This window comes from Nyctereutes procyonoides, unplaced genomic scaffold, assembly GCF_905146905.1.
Source record: "Nyctereutes procyonoides isolate TBG_1078 unplaced genomic scaffold, NYPRO_anot_genome, whole genome shotgun sequence".
NCBI lineage: Eukaryota > Metazoa > Chordata > Mammalia > Carnivora > Canidae > Nyctereutes > Nyctereutes procyonoides.
The window spans coordinates 32,631,521-32,647,849 of record NW_026575139.1 but is presented as its reverse complement, the minus strand read 5'-3'; the positions used below and the strand labels follow the sequence as shown (position 1 = coordinate 32,647,849).

Sequence of the window (16,329 nt, the reverse complement as noted above, 5' to 3'; positions counted from 1 at the left end):
AATCATTTAAGCTATTTGTTTAATTAATTTTCTTGGTCATTTTTTATGTCACAAATAAGACTTGGGAAGAAAAACAAATTTAAAGTGAAGACTGTAATGCAAATGTTTATTCAAATCACTGGGTAATAATTTAAATCCTATTTCTCCCTTTAAGAATTCAAATTAACCTGATATAAATTGCATTTTTTAAGGCTCCCTCTATCAAGTATTCTCTCTCTCACACACACACTTTCACTGTCTTTCACACACATACACACAAAGGACCATGAAATTCATCAGCCAAGTATAAGCCAAGTTATATGCTTATAGTTAGGGATTAAATGAATGGGCACAAAACACAATACAAAATTTTCACAAATACTTTTCCAGTCTGATATCCAGACCTATTAGATAGAAACAAATTAGAAATAGTTCACCATACTCCTTCATTTTAAAATACCAGACTGAATTTGTAGCTTGTTTGAAAAACAAAATTAAATATTAATTTTATCTACTCTTATACTTGTTCTTGAAGCATCACAAGGTTTTTTCCTGTTTTTCTTTTTTCCTTGACTAGCAAAATAATTCATGCTCATTAGAAAATATAGAAGTTGATAAGTATATAGGCAAGGAAAAAATACTACCCACAACCTATTACTCAGTGGTAACAATTACTTAAATGTTGACATATCACCTTTAGTCATTTATATAGTTACCCATTTTAGTAGTTGATCATATTCTATATAATTTGAACTCTTTTTTACTTAATACAGCAATGGATCCATTTTCTCAGGTCCCTAAAATTATTATTATCTTAAAATGTCCCTTTTTAATGACTACATATCTTCTGCAATTGCTTACTTGCTCATTTTCCCAATATTGTAGTTAGGTTATTTCCTTAAGCTAGACTTCTGGATTTGGAAATATTTAGGTAAAAAGATACGAACATCTTACAACTTTGATCCATAGTGCCCCATGATATTTTTATAGCAAGCAACCTTTATAGTACTCTTGACAGCAGTATCTACTAAGATTGTAGGAATAGTAAAACTTGAATTTCCTTTCTGTGGTCAGTAACTCAGTAACTTATAGTAAAGAGCCAATAACTCTTCTCCACAGTAGTCCAGGAGGCAGGCTTTTTTCATATTCTGTTATAAATGTAGTAGCAGCATTTTATGCATTGTTTTTCCTCTTTGGAAATCCTTTAATTTTAATTTTCTGAGTCTTTGTTTTTTAAGATTGATTGATTGATTGATTGATTTTATTTGAGAGAGTACAAGCAGGAGGACAGAGGGGGGCGTAGAGAGAATCCCAAGCAGGCTCTGAACTGAGATCATGACCTGAGCCAAAACCAAGAGGCAGATGCTTAACCAACTGCAACCACCTAGGCACCTCAATTTTATGAATCATTTTGAAAATTTTCCCAGGAACTTAAATGCTGTTTCTCTCCTTCAGTATTTTACCTAGATGTTTTTCTGCTCTGAATTAACTCTGCTTTAGACCTGTCAGGATTTGTTTTGATACCTAAGCAAACCATAAAACCTCTGTCATTGTTTTAGGTGACCAAAAACATGAGTTAGTCTCTCATCAAGGTATATAGTATCCAGGATGATTATGAGACTTTTGTGCTTCAAAAGGGTGAAGTGCTGAAGAAGTAAATGATGCATAGGATTCACACAGAGAAGAATCCATTTTCTGGGTAGCTTATCTTTTCTAAAAGTGGTCATGATTAGCTTTATATATTCGGCTTTTGTGTGAAAATGAGTAGATAATGCTTTGCTACTTGGTATTACATCTCAGGTTTCTTTAGATTAAGACTGAGTTCATCTGTGAGATTTTCACACCTGTTTCCCACTGATTATGGAAGCCATTGATAATGTGTAGATGTCTCTCTTAGGCAGGTCACTGTTAGTTTAAATTGCAGAATCATTGGCCAAGAAGTAAGAACTCTTAAAGTTGTCTATCCAATATCATATTCTAAGACGTGGAGATTGGGAACAGGGGTGAAATAGGAGAAGAAACAAGTCTTTAAAAATCTCTTAGAATTTATATTTATGTACTTAGTTTGCTTTTTATCAAAAATGCTGGATGAGCACTCCTAAAATTTAGTTTCATTTAAATGAACAGAGGCAAGAAAAATTTGTTTAAAAGTTTTTGTAAAGTGTTTGCCCTGCAAAATAAAGACTCAGCAATAACGAGTGATGAATTTTTTCAATGTTTTATTGAACTATAATATGCTTCACACAGTTACAGGGCACTAGAAATACAAAAAGAAATAAAAAGATAATATGTGGCTTCTTATTTAAAGGAGTATCCAACTGGTAGGCATATACATGTAACAAGTTATTGCAGTATAGTTAAATGAATGCCCTGTAGGAATTTTATACCAGGTACAATGAAATCATGAAGAGGAGTATCTCCCTCAGTCTGGAGAAAGACTTCAGAAAAGACAATGTGTTGTTAGTTTATAACTTTAAGTTAGCCCTTTGTGAGTGATGCAAAAATAAATTTTTATAAGGTAGAAGGAGAAAAAAATATATTTTATCATTGCTAATCTCTACAATGTCACAGTAAAAGAAATCCTCTGCTGACATACTTGTGGGCAGAACACAAACAAGCATGTTTGTGCAGAAATTTCCATGCTTATAATTGGAGATGCAAAATCTCCCTTTTCCATTATTTACATTGTTTCTGTTTGTTTGTTTTCCAAACTCAGGTATTGTTCATCAAGCTGTCTCAGATAAAACCTGTGGAACTTAAGAGTTCTTTTGGTTTGGTTCCAGGGAGAGGTCTTTAAATTAGGAAGGGCATTAATGTTAGTGTCACTTCTCAGTAAAAAAGATCACTCTTTTCACTGAGCACACAAACCACACTGACAGAGTTAGTCTTTATTCAAGTATAAAACCTGTGTTTTAATGATTCGCTCTGTCCTCTGTCCTCCAGCCTTTTCATACTTATTTGTTGCTGTTTCTGCCCCATGCCTGGGTATGCAGCTTCACAAGAATCACATTAAAAGTCTTTTTGGTTGTTTTCTTTTTAAAATAAATGTGACATTTCCTTTGTCTCCCTGATTTGGGGCTTAGGAGGGCAAAATGTCAAAAATAATGAGGTCGAATGGATCTGAGCACTGAATACCAGTCTGAAACAGTGCTCTGAGACTTTGCCATCCCAGTCATTATTAGAGGCAATGAGAGAAAGCTCCTCGGTGGCTGTGAACTGAAGAGAATCTGAAGCAGCTGTTAGGGAATTAGGACAAAGTCCCAGACATGGGTAGCACTCACTTATTCATGTATTTACCTACTCAGCATTGCGTGGGGCACTAGGTGTTGTGAGGCAAAGAAAAATCAAGTCTAGTCCCAACCTTAGGAGAATACTGTGTGGGAGACAGACATGTAAACAGACTCCTAATGGTTCAGGGTTTACAGATAGGCACTTTTACCCTCTCACCAGATATTAATAGATTCTCTGTTATATTCCCAATTCTTTTTTAGTTACTGAGAATAATACAGTGAACAAAGCAGATGAAATGCCTCTTTATATAGCTTACATTCCAGCTAGGGATGATGGAGGTGGGAAATGGATACAGGCAGTAAATAACAGTCAAAATATATATTATGTCAGATGATAATAAAAGTCATGAAATTAAGTAAGTAAAAAAGATAGAAATTTCTGAAGTCCTCACTAATAAGACTTTATTACAGCAGAGATCTAAAGGAAGTAAGAAATAAAACCAGATGGACATCTGCAAAAGAATGTTTAACAATCACAGCTAATACGTAATGAGCATTTACTGCATGTCAGATGCTCTCCTAACCACTTTACTTTGCTTATGTATTTAATTCCTACAGAATTATGTAAAACAGGTACAATTATTATCCAATTTTTGTATAATTCCCTAAGTTTTCAACTCAACTCTAAAGATTTACCTCATGCACTAAGAATTTATTCACTGTATACTAGAGTATAATTAAACCTCCTAATTCACAGTAGAATCATTTGAACATATGGTGGACTTTTTAAAGATATCTTGTTTTAATACTTTTAAACACATATCCTATCTCAAGACTATTGAAATATTACTTGGTGGACATCTGTAAAGAATTTGCTTTCATAAATTTATTAGACTGATTTTCTTTTTTTTTAAGATTTTCATTTATTCATGAGAGATAGAGAGAGAGACAGAGAGAGGCAGAGACACAGGCAGAGGGAGAAGCAGGCTCCATGCAGGGAGCCTGACATGGGACTCAATCTCCAGTCTCCAGGATCACACCCTGGGCTGAAGGCGGTGCTAAACCGCTGAGCCACCCAGGCTGCCCTAAACTGATTTTCCATTACTGCTGTTGGCTAAAACAGTGTTTTGAGGATGGGGTTTAGGGGAAACCAGTCTGAATTATCTCAAATTCTAGGTTAAAAATGTAAATGAAATTTAGCCGTGATATTTCTACTCTAAGGGAAAAGTTTAGTGACCAAATGGGAAAGCAGTTTAAAAAACCTCTTTGTCACTCGTTACAAAAAAAAATAAGGAACCTTCAACTCCTATGAATTGAGAAGGGACATTTTGATGCATGTATTGTGCATATTATGTGACATGCCAATAACATGTAATATTTAGGACATTCCAGAATGGTTTCTACTCCACTGACAGATTCAAAGATGCTTCATCGAATCTATTAAATACCACAATTAAAGCTCTGCTTAGTATTAAAAAGAACAACTTTGGTCAAAGGAGCAGGTCTACTTCCTGGTGGTAAGATACTAACTCCTGATAGAATATTGTAATTTCAGTGACTATGTACAAATTTATTTCTTTTTTATAGGTACCCCACTTATGAATTTATTAGTGATAACTCTATCTCTTGGTCAGCTGGACTACACAATCGATACACAGAAAATTCACTTCGCGGTGTGATCCTGGATATACACTTTCTCTCCCAGGCAGACTTCCTAGTGTGTACTTTTTCATCCCAGGTAAGCGATAGTAGGGCATGTTTAAATAGCCAATATTTTTTTTGATCATGTTGAGCTCAGGAAGTTCTTGGGGGGGGGGGTGTACATATATCTGTATCTGTGTCTATGTTTAATGTTCAGGTGCAATTTTCCTAATATTTGGGAATGATCTCTTTTGTGAAAGAATAGGAAGATTCCATACCTCCTCCCAAAAAGTTAGGTATTCAAATATAGTTGCTTACAAGCAATTGTTCACAGCATTTAACCAAATAGCAAGTAAAAAAGCTTACTTATTAATACTTTGTGAATTTGCAGGGACACCTGGGTGGCTTAGTCAGTTAAGCTTCCGACTCTTGGTTTCAGCTCAGGTCATGAGATCGAGCCCCATGTAGGGCTCAGTGCAAGGTCTATGCAGAATTCTCTCTCCTCTTCCTTTGCCCCTCCCCCTGCTGGCTCTCCCTCTCTCTCCTTTAAAAATAAATAAATAAAATCTTTAAAAAAAAATATTTCCTGATTTTGCCATCACTATGCAACCAGAATCCGTCCACTCCTACACATTGATGCACTGATGCTGAGAGGCTTAAATGCTGAGCATTGTGTCTCACTTGATTACTTTATAGAAAATAAAGTATAAATGTAATTCTTTTTCAAGTCCTATTACATTTCTACGAAGCAAAAAACTATACATTAAATTTAAGCAATACCATATTACAATCATTCTTTGAGTTTAATTGTTGCAGATAATTGTATATTATGGGCTTGGTGTATTTGTTTCTATGAGTGGTCCAATCAGCCTTGTATACACAATGGAATATCAGCATAGAAATATTTATTGTTGGTTTTATTCTGACCTCATTTATGTGCATATTATTGGTTAGTTCATTCAACAATCTGTTAAATGACTGTTTGTGCTCAGAATTATATTAGGTGCAGAGAGGATTTCCAGGGAGATTGAAGATACAGATCTTACCCTGGCCCAGAATCTAGTGAGCAAAATACTCACGTGAAGTAACTAGAGAGTAATTACCAAGAAATATAGATCATGTAAGATAAATTTTTTCCTAAATGCCTAGAAGAAGCAGAGAAAAGGAAATGTGAAAAGGAAGGCTGCACCATTTTCATGAGAATATACTTCAGAGAATATAAAGAAATGGACTTTTTTTATTTTGTGACAATGTACATTGTCACAACGGGATGGTGATATGATTATTATAAAGATACCTACCCCAGCAAAGGCTATGAGTTTCTTCAATATGGAATGAGAACTTCCTACCCAGAACAGAAGTCACATAGCAACAGTCCTAGTCAGAACAGAAAATTTCCTTGGCCTTCCAAGTTCCCATGAAGGGATCCACTGCTGATGTTTTCTTCCTAACTGGAATAAGGATCCTCTCTTTGAGAAGCTCCCCTTTCTATTCTCATAGTGGGTAGATGGGAGGAATCACAACTTTTTCTCTCTCAACTGAGAATCTGGCTATATGCCCACCTGATCAACAGGTACAAATGACTAGTAACAACCTCCACACATTTTTGAATGCTTATTGTTTGAATGAATGAATCAGAGTCATTTTCCTAGATATGCCACCTTCTTTGTAGGTCTAGATGTTAGGCCTGTCTAAAGTCTATTCCTGTAGTCCAGGGTTTCTTAGCCTAGGCATTTTTTGAATTATAGGCAGGTACTTTGTTGTGAGATGCTGTCCTGTGCATTATAGGGTACTCAGCAGCTCCCCTGGCCAGTAGCACCCCACCTCAAGTTGTGACAACTGAAAATGTCTTCAGATATTGCCAAATATCCCACAGCAGTGGGGAGGACAAAATTGCCTTTGTTGAGAATCACTGCTGTAGCCATAAGGCTTGAAAGTTAAATAAATATATACATGTCTAAACATTTAGCAGCCTTACATGTAGGCAGACACTGAGACTTACAGGGATGTTCTCTATTTTGCTTTCCTTCTTCCAGCCCTCCTTGATACTACCATTAGGTTTATTCTAGAAAGAAAATCCTTTTTTATTTTTTCTTTTCAAGGTTGTGCTATAGAATTTTTGATTCTTATAACCTCATGACTCTAATTTTGATCCAGAAATCAGGAATTCTGTTACTTTATGGTAGTAGAAATCTGTACAAGCTTGAGGGGCATATTGTTCATACTACTTTGTTCTATTTTGTGCATAATATCAACCTCAGCATGTTTTCCATACCTCAGGGTCAGAGAATTCATTCATATGAAGAAAGAGTGGTGCGGAGAGGATGTTTTATCTCCAAAGGAATGAGATTTATGCTTATATATTATATTATTCCTAAAAATTCTTGATAAGTCAAAGTTCATCCAAAATAACTTTTGTTCATTTGAACAAAGCAAAACTCAAACTAATATTTTGTATCCCAAAGTAGACTTGAATACCTCAAAAAATTTTATGTGAGAGTTCAGAATAAAAGTTTAACAGTAAAAATACCTTATATTTATATATTGAATGGCAGTTTGCTAAATGTGATCACTGCCATTATCACATACCTTTCTTGATGACTATCAGCTGTAGCATTTGAAATTTTGAAATAATTCCACATTCACTGATAAATCTCTGGGTTTGCTCATACTCCAGCATTTTTTGCAAATATTTTTAGAAAAAATATGGGTTTAGTACAGTTCAGTATTTTTGCACTATGAATGAAATTGGTTGCTTGATTGTAGAGGTTCTCTTGCCATAAACCCAAATTTGGAATTGTTTGAAATTTCCCTAAAAATGTCTCATCATCATCACCAGTGGAGTTTGAGAAAAAGATACTGATAACATCAAAATGCCAAGCCATTGACTCCTATGCAGAGAACTAGAATAAAGTAACATGGACTCTAGAATCAGAATGGGTTTAAATCTAACTTTGGGGATGCCTCGGTGGCTCTGTGGTTGAGCATCTGCCTTCAGCTTAGAACATGATCCCAGGGTTCCGGGATCGAATTCCATATCTGGCTCCCTTTAAGGAGCCTGCTTCTCCCTATACTTCTCCCTCTGCCTATGTCTCTGCCTCTCTCTGTGTGTCTCTCATGAATAAATAAATAAAATCTTAAAAATAAATAAATCTGACTTTGACCACTTAGTATCTGGGTGGCATTTGAACAAATTAGCTTATCACTGACCATTTCTTCCCTGCCTGTAAAACAGTAGTAGCACCTACTACATACAGTTACTATGATGATTAAAAGTTATATGTAAACTACTGAAAATAGTACTTAACAATATATTAAATATAATGTTAGCTGCTATTGTTATTTATAAAGGGAAAAGTATAGGAATACCTTTGTGTGTTACAGAGATTCTACAGTAGTTACTTTAGCAACCTTTTTTCACATGACCCTATTTCAGACCATACACTCTCATGTTTTAGGAGGAACATGAAACATGCTATTATTCAAGGACTCTGTTACTCCTGCTTGTGGTCATGGGTAATGCTTAGGTTCTACTGAATAATTATGTATATTGAACAGGTATAATAATTCTTCTTTAAGAAGAGAAGCCAGGGAGGCCTCAGTGGCTCAGTGGTTGAGTGTCTGCTTTCAGCACAAGGCATGATCCCAGGGTCCTGGATCAAGTTCTGCATCAGGCTCCCCACAGGGAACCTGCTTCTCTTTCTGCCTATGTTTCTGTCTCTGTCTTTCATGAATAAATAAATATTTTTTAAAAAGGAGAGAGAGAGAAGCCAGAGGGTGCATGGGTGGCTCTTTCAGTTAAGCATCTAAGTCTTCATTTCTGCTCAGGTCATGATCTCAGGATCATCAGATCAAGCCCCATGTTGGGCTCCACACTCAGAGTCTGCTTGGGATCCTCTCCCGCTCCCTTTGTCCCTCCCCTGGCTCACACTCTCTCTCTCATTCTCTCCCTCTCTCTAAAATAAATAAATCTGTTTTTTAAACAAGAAAGAAGAGTAGCCAGTAGCATTAGGCATTTTAATTTCTCTGTGCCAATATATCTCCTCACTTCTATTTTATTTAGTTTATTGAAAGAGAACAGCACCATATAATATAAATTTTCAGAAACAAAAGCTCTTCATTCCCAAAGGGTAAATGATGAGTAACAGTATTTGCTTTAGCAAATGCAAGTAAAATTGTGTATTTGTTGACTTTTAGGGAAATTAATCTGCAGATGTTCCTATATATGCCATAGGCATGTTGGGAAATAGAAGAAGACTAAGTGTTACATCCAGAAGGGGGACAAAAAAATAAAACATTGAGAACCAAATCTCAGCCCAGAATAAAACATGGACAACTAGCTCTCAAACTTTCCTTGATGATAATATCATGTTCAAAGATATTATTAGAAAGTGACAAAGAGTTTAGTATCTTCTTCATAATGCTTGACAACCCTGCAGTTTTGTATCCTGTGTCCTATCCTTTGAGAACTATTACACTGTAAGACAATAGTGAGAAAGAGCTTATCTGTTGACCATGAACTATTATAGGCAATACTGGAAGAATGAAATGCCATGCCAGAAGGAAAAATGCAAGACTTAATTGACATTTGAGAAACTGCAGACACAAATATCATGGCACCTTAATCAGGATTCCTCATAACGTTTTGGATCCATCCCCCTCAATCTCAGGACTTCTGATTTTTCTTGGTTTTATATCCATAACTGAGATCTGGGAATTCTCTCCTCTTAAGTGAAAAGGTTTTTTTAAGCCAATAATAAAACTTTAATATTGTTACTATTGTTGCTCTTAGTTTTCTGAATCCCTTCATCAGAGCCGTTTCTCAAAGCCAAGTTTGTCCTAAAAGCCTCATAAATCGAAGAGAACAATCCTCAGGATTTCATCTGAAAATTAGAGGCAATATAAACATTTTCCGAAAACATCAAGTAGGTTTTGAAAGCTATGCAATCACATTCCAAACTATTCTACCAAGTATTTAATCTTGCTCTATGTTACTAGAAGTTGCCTATATCCAAAGCATCTACTTTGTCATTTAGTTTCCTATTTAATAAAACCGTCTTAAATAAGAAACACAGAAATTATAGGTGGTGAAATAACAGCAATTATTCAATTGTACTTAGTTGTAGATGGGCAAAATATCAGAAAGGTTTTTTTTTAATATTATCAAGTTTTGGAATCAGTTTTTATTATCCTGGAATCTGATTTACATAAATTGTTGTAGATGCTCACTTTAAAAGCTTTGGATTATCAGCATTTTTAAAGCAGCTATCAACATTGTTCTGTAGTTTTAACCATTGAAATCACAAAACTACTTTTTTTCCCTTGTGACACTTTTTCACACTTAATACAACATTCTAGTGACACTCTTTGTTGTCTAGTTCCAAATCCACACACAACATACCTGGCCTCATTACACTCTGAATCAGATTTTGGAAAGACCGAAGGGAACAACCATATACTACATTCATTTTATTCTAGACAAATGACTTTGGATAGGAATTTCCATTGAGGGAAGGCCCACGAAACAATAGTGGATACTATTCTCCTGTTGTATAGCAGAACAAAGTAGTTTACAGGAAAAGTGTATACATCTTTCACCATCACCCAAGGAGACAAGAACCTACTTCCAACTTTTCACACTAGGAGATCCTCCTGGCCCCATCTATTTTGACAAAAAAAAAAACAAGATCCCATCTGCTCTGAGAAGGCTTTGGAGGCTCATGTAAACTCAGCTGGTTGCTCCTCAGGGATAAAATTCAGGTTCATGGACCGTCCTCTCCTTTTAAACTTTTTTTTTTAAAAAATACAGTTGCATCGTGTTTTTATCCTTTAGCAACATTTTTGCTCTTACCCATCCTGTGTGCTTAGTGATGTTCTAAATGATATACTGACATGCAATAAATGAAATAAAACTTACTACATATAGTCAACCACAGCTTTCAACCAAAGGGTTTGCCTCTCTCAGTCATGAGATTTGTCCAGCATCAAAAACTGAGTATTGGGCATCCCTCGGTGGCTCAGCGGTTTGGCGCCTGCCTTTGGCCCAGGGCGCGATCCTGGAGTCCCGGGATTGAGTCCCGCGTCAGGCTCCTGGCATGGAGCCTGCTTCTCCCTCTGCCTGTGTCTCCCCACCCTCCTCTGTCTATCATGAATAAATAAATAAAATCTTTAAAAAAAAAAACTGAGTATTGATATTAGCTGAAAGCCTTCATTTACCTGCCACACAGTTTGAATTGGTAAAGCCCAAAGAGAAAGCCTAGGGTAGTTAAATGCAAACATTAATACTATAGTCATCTTTATAGCCCTTTGCAGTGAATTGTTCCATGGTACTACTAAGAATGTTATATGTGGATCTTAGGGATTAAATATCACTCATGGACCTGCATCTCCACTGCTAGGCTGATATTATGCATGAAGCAGTATTCATTCAATGGGTACTTTCTGAGCACCTACTATGTGACAGGCACAGTATTAGGTACTTATCCTAAGACATTTTAGTGTGGTAGAGAGCCAGAAAGAATTCTACCATTTACTAGCTCATCCCCACCCCCCCAACTTTTTTTTTAATTAATCTTTCTGGGGCTTGTTTCTTCAGTTATAAAATATGGATAATAGCAGCAACCACCTCATAGTGTTAGCATTATAATGAAAAGAATATAGGGCCTCATATTGGTCCACCTCAGTCTTTGAAATTTCTACCCTTTGTTTTTCTTTGGCTTAAGAAAATACATATGTTATTAACCCACTAACACTTCAACAATTATGGATACCAAACTATAAACTGATTATTAGGATTATCCTACAAAAGAAAGCAGTCCCTAAGGGTGTGGGACTGAAGGCAATGTTTTTATGAGGGTGAGACACTTAATAGTAGAGAGGAGGAAATATGTCAGGGCTCATTGCCACAATGTGGTCATGTCAAGGGCAATGCAAGCTCCTGCATTCCTGGCTAGAAATAATTGAAGACTGGGTTAAAGGGCCCTGAAAAAACAAAACTGTCTAGTTTGCCCAAGGCTTGCCTTGGCCTTATGTTTTATCTTTCTGGTGTTACAATCCAAATACGGAGGGACACCTGGGTGACTCAGCAGTTGAGCAGATGTCTGCCTTTGGCTCCAGGCATGATCTGGAGTCCCAGGATCGAGTCCCCATATTGGGCTTCCTGCATGGAGCCTGCTTCTCTCTCTGTGTCCCTGCTTCTCCCTCTGCCTGTGTGTCTGCCTCTCTCTGTGTGTGTCTCTCATGAATAAATAAATAAAATCTTTAAAAAATAAAAAAAAAATCCAAATAATGGAGACCAGGCTCTGCAAAAGAAATATACTTAAGAGTTAACAAGATTCACAAACTGCTCAGGTTCAAAACCAGAATCTACCACTTAATAATAATTACAACCTTGGGCAAAATTTTAACTGACCTTTGACCTCTGTGAAATGAGGAAATAGAATTTTATGGGGCTACTTGAGTATTAAGTAAATTAATAGAGATATTAAATAAATAATACCTAAAACAATGACAGCAAAAACTCAGAAAATGCTAGCCTCTATACTTTGCTATTTTTGAAGCTGCTTTGTTTTATTTAGTTTCTTCCTTTGTAAGTCTCCACTTGATTTTGCTTGCCCCCCTGTGGACCTTCAGCTGACTTTGGAGTTCCCATTCCAAATCTTTTCGACCCTCATTTTGTTATAGTCTCAGTATTCCATCAGTGATCTCAATTGTACCATGACATTCTCGCATCTCCAGTGTGAAATTAGTCTGTTGATAGAGTAGCAAACTTTCAAGCAAAGTCACGGCCTTGATTTTATGATGTTGAAATTCTAGCACTAGAATTTGGGCAGATGACTTGCTCTCCTTGTATTTTAGTCCATATTTGCAAAATTTAAAATATTTTTAAAGTCTCATCTGCAAAGCATTTGAAAAGCACCCCTGCAGTTCCTGAAATTCAGATTCTTTAAGAAGTTAAAGTGAGGCTTAACCTAATCAGATTTCATTTGCTCATAATAGTTAAGAATGAGCATCTTCATTTAGATTTGATCTCATAAATATCAGAGTTTTAAAAGACTGCTGAGTAATCCTAAATTGCTCCACTGAGCAGGTTAACAATTACTATTAATAGTTTCATTTTAAATAAATGCAAAAGTATTGGCCTAGAGACAAAGCTTCATTAACTGAGACAACCACTACTGGAGATTTGGGAAAATTTGACTTGAGTTCTCTGTTCACATTGAATTATAATGGAAGAATTTTATTTTTATAATGGAAGAATTTTCTTTTTTAAGAAAATTCTTAAAGATTTTATTCACCCATTCATGAAAGACACACAGAGAGAGAGAGAGGCAGAGACACAGGCAGAGGGAGAAGCAGGCTCCATGCAGGGAGCCTGACGTGGGCCTTGATCCCTGGTCTCCAGGATCATGCCCGGGCCAAAGGCAGGCGCTAAACTGCTGAGCTACCCAGGCTGCCCATAGTGGAAGAATTTTTTTAAGCAAAGTGACAGTATTCTCTCTTCTGTCTTCACCTATTCTTAGAAAAAGCTCATGAACCCCATTTATAAAGAATATATTTATTGCTTAAAATGTTATACCCCCATGAAAATAGTAATAGTTTAACTTTATCACCAAGCATCAGGCTCAATGTACAAAGCTCAGATTGTGGTATTTTAGCAGCCATCCAGTGGGCATGTAGGTATTCTTTGGACAGAGGAATCTTTTTTTTTAAAGACCTATTTATTCATGAGAAACACACAGAGGCAGAGACATAGGCAGAGGAAGCAAGTTCCCTGTGAGGAGCCTGATGTGGGACTTGATCCTACGACCCTAGGACCACGACTTGAGCCAAAGGCAGACGCTCAACCACTGGGCCACCCAGGTGCCCCTGGACAGAGGAATCTTTTAAGTAGATTTAAATGCATCAGGTAGATGCATCTTCAGCAAAGGCTAGTCCATCTTATTCAGTTCTAGAATGTTAATATCTACTTAGTGCTCTTAAAACTCTTTAGAACAGAAATGATATGTTTTAGCTCACTTACCAAGGCTAGTTGATTGTCAAAAATTACCTGAATTTCTATTGAAAAGAGTTCTGAGATCAAATCCAACCTAGCAGAAAAGAGTATGGGATTGATTGAGACTGAATGAGGAGAAAGGAGCAGCAACATTTGTATAAAGTATTTATGATCTTCATGCTCAACCTTAAATTCTTTGAAGACACAAACTGGGTCTTACTCATTTTTTTGTCACCAGTACCCAACACGAGGTATACTGTGTGACTCTTATTAAATGTTCATTAAAATTAACTGATTCATATTCTTAAAGCATTAGATATGTTTTTTCACTCCCAGAGAACTTATAGTAATCTATTATGTTTAAAAAAAAAAAAGATACAAGCACAAAGATGAAGAATGATTTGTATTGTAATTGAGAGCAAATCAACTGAAAACCTGTGACTAGAATCTACCACTTCTCAACTTGTCAGTCCTAGTCCTGGTCTGGTCCTAGTCTGTTTGGCCAAGGGCCTTCAGGTTGCTATGCAGGAGATTTTATGTATACTAACACATTTTTTTTTCCATTCTTTCCCAAGGTCTGTCGAGTTGCTTACGAAATCATGCAAACACTTCATCCTGATGCTTCTGCAAACTTCCATTCTTTGGATGACATCTACTATTTTGGGGGCCAAAATGCCCACAACCAGATTGCTATTTATCCTCACCAACCTCGAACTGCAGATGAAATCCCCATGGAACCTGGAGATATCATTGGTGTGGCTGGAAATCATTGGGATGGCTATTCTAAAGGTGTCAACAGGAAACTGGGAAGGACGGGCCTATATCCCTCCTACAAAGTCCGAGAGAAGATAGAAACGGTCAAGTACCCCACATATCCTGAGGCTGAGAAATAAAGTTTCAATGGAAAAGAAGGACAGCTAAACTCAGTTCAAACCGTTTGAGCCAAACAGTAGATGAAGAAGGCCCTGACTTTACAACACATGGTGAAATGAGTAGACAACTTCAAGCACCAGGTGCAGCTGGAAATAACAGATGCTTCACTCTTGGAATTACTCTTTAACTCTTTAAGGGCTACAATGCCCTTAAACTCATGCACAGTCCAATAATGTACTCACATATAACATACAAACAGGTTGTTTTCTACTTTGCCCCTTCTTTCAAGATTATGTCCCCATGAAACAAACACTGCCACATTTGTGTAATTTAAGTGACACAGACATTTTGTGTGAGACTTCAAACATGGTGCCTATATCTGAGAGACCTACGTGACCTAATGAGAAGACACAAATAGCTCCCTACTGTGGGGAGGTTGATTCTTAGCCAGTGGTGCTATTGTAACCACTGAATTCACTCCAATCAGCAGATTCAGAATGAGAATGGATGTTTTTGTCTGGATTTTTTTTTTAAGTAATTACATCAGTTCATCCACTTCATCATTAATAAGTGAAAGATACATCAAAAAATAAAATATTCACACTCCATTAGGAACTTTTGTAAAACAATGCCATGAACAGATCTTTAGTACTCAATGTTTCTGGACATTCTCTTTGATAACAAAAAATAAATTTTAAAAAGAGGAATTTTGTAAAGTTTTTGGAATTTTCCATCATTGGATGATGTTGTGGTCAGCTTTATAGAAAAACTATGATAAAAAGAGGAGTTTTCTAGTTTTTCTGCTTGATTTTTTTTTTCTATTTCTGATTGCTTAGGTCGAAGATTAGTCCATTTTAACACTGAAAACTGAATTTAGTTGATACGTATTACAAAATTGCTAAGAATACTCTTTGCACACTTTTATTTTCTTATTTTGGGCATTGCTTATTTTTTTAATTGAATTAAATAATCATACTTCTTGTCCCAGAGGAACTGTCACCTCCATTTCCAAAACAAACAATTTCAGGCTTGTTGGTAACCTTTCTTATTGTGGCTACTGTCACTTTTTGTGAGTTGAGCCCTGTTTTATCCAGGAACCAATATGTGCCCTTTCCTATCATGTCCTAGTTTTCAGCATACCAAGAAATTTGGGGGTTGAGAAGCTGGCTCTGTTTCTTAAGTACATATCTCACAGTATGTAGAATTTGCTGAACAAAGGAGAGTGGAACCACTGTGAGACCCAAGATGGACTTGGGTTTATCTCTTCCAAATACTACTTTTAGTAATTCTATGAGAGAATCAATTCAGAAGATAAGACTTTGATACTCTCTATGCTTTTTCTCTCTAAATATCACTTTTCTCCTTGTAGAAACACTTCCTATTTTCAGTGGCCTGATCCTTTAGATGCATGGCAAGAATATTTCATAGCACGTGTTCTAGCTTCTGAAAGAAGAATTTGATCCAGTAAGAACCAGTGGCAGGCCTAGTGTTGAATACCAGGAATGCCAAACAGAAAAGCTTTATCTTTCACATCCTCACTAAATGAAAATACCTGTACGTAAAATCTCCCCACCAATCTTCCCTGAATTCTTTCTACCTCTCTGGTCAAGT

General features: G+C 36.4%; 1 protein-coding gene across 4 annotated transcripts in view; it reads left to right on the top strand.

The window, feature by feature from the left end:
* Positions 1–15,425, top strand: part of FUT8 (fucosyltransferase 8) — a 313,536-nt gene extending 298,111 nt beyond the window's left edge. For all 4 annotated transcript variants that reach the window (XM_055304476.1, XM_055304477.1, XM_055304478.1 and 1 more), the window contains 2 exons: positions 4,797–4,947; positions 14,421–15,425. In XM_055304476.1, coding sequence (XP_055160451.1) covers positions 4,797–4,947; positions 14,421–14,738 — 469 coding nt within the window. In that variant the 3' untranslated portion in view covers positions 14,739–15,425. The remainder of the gene's footprint in view (positions 1–4,796; positions 4,948–14,420) is intronic.
* The last annotated feature ends 904 nt before the right edge of the window (positions 15,426–16,329 follow it).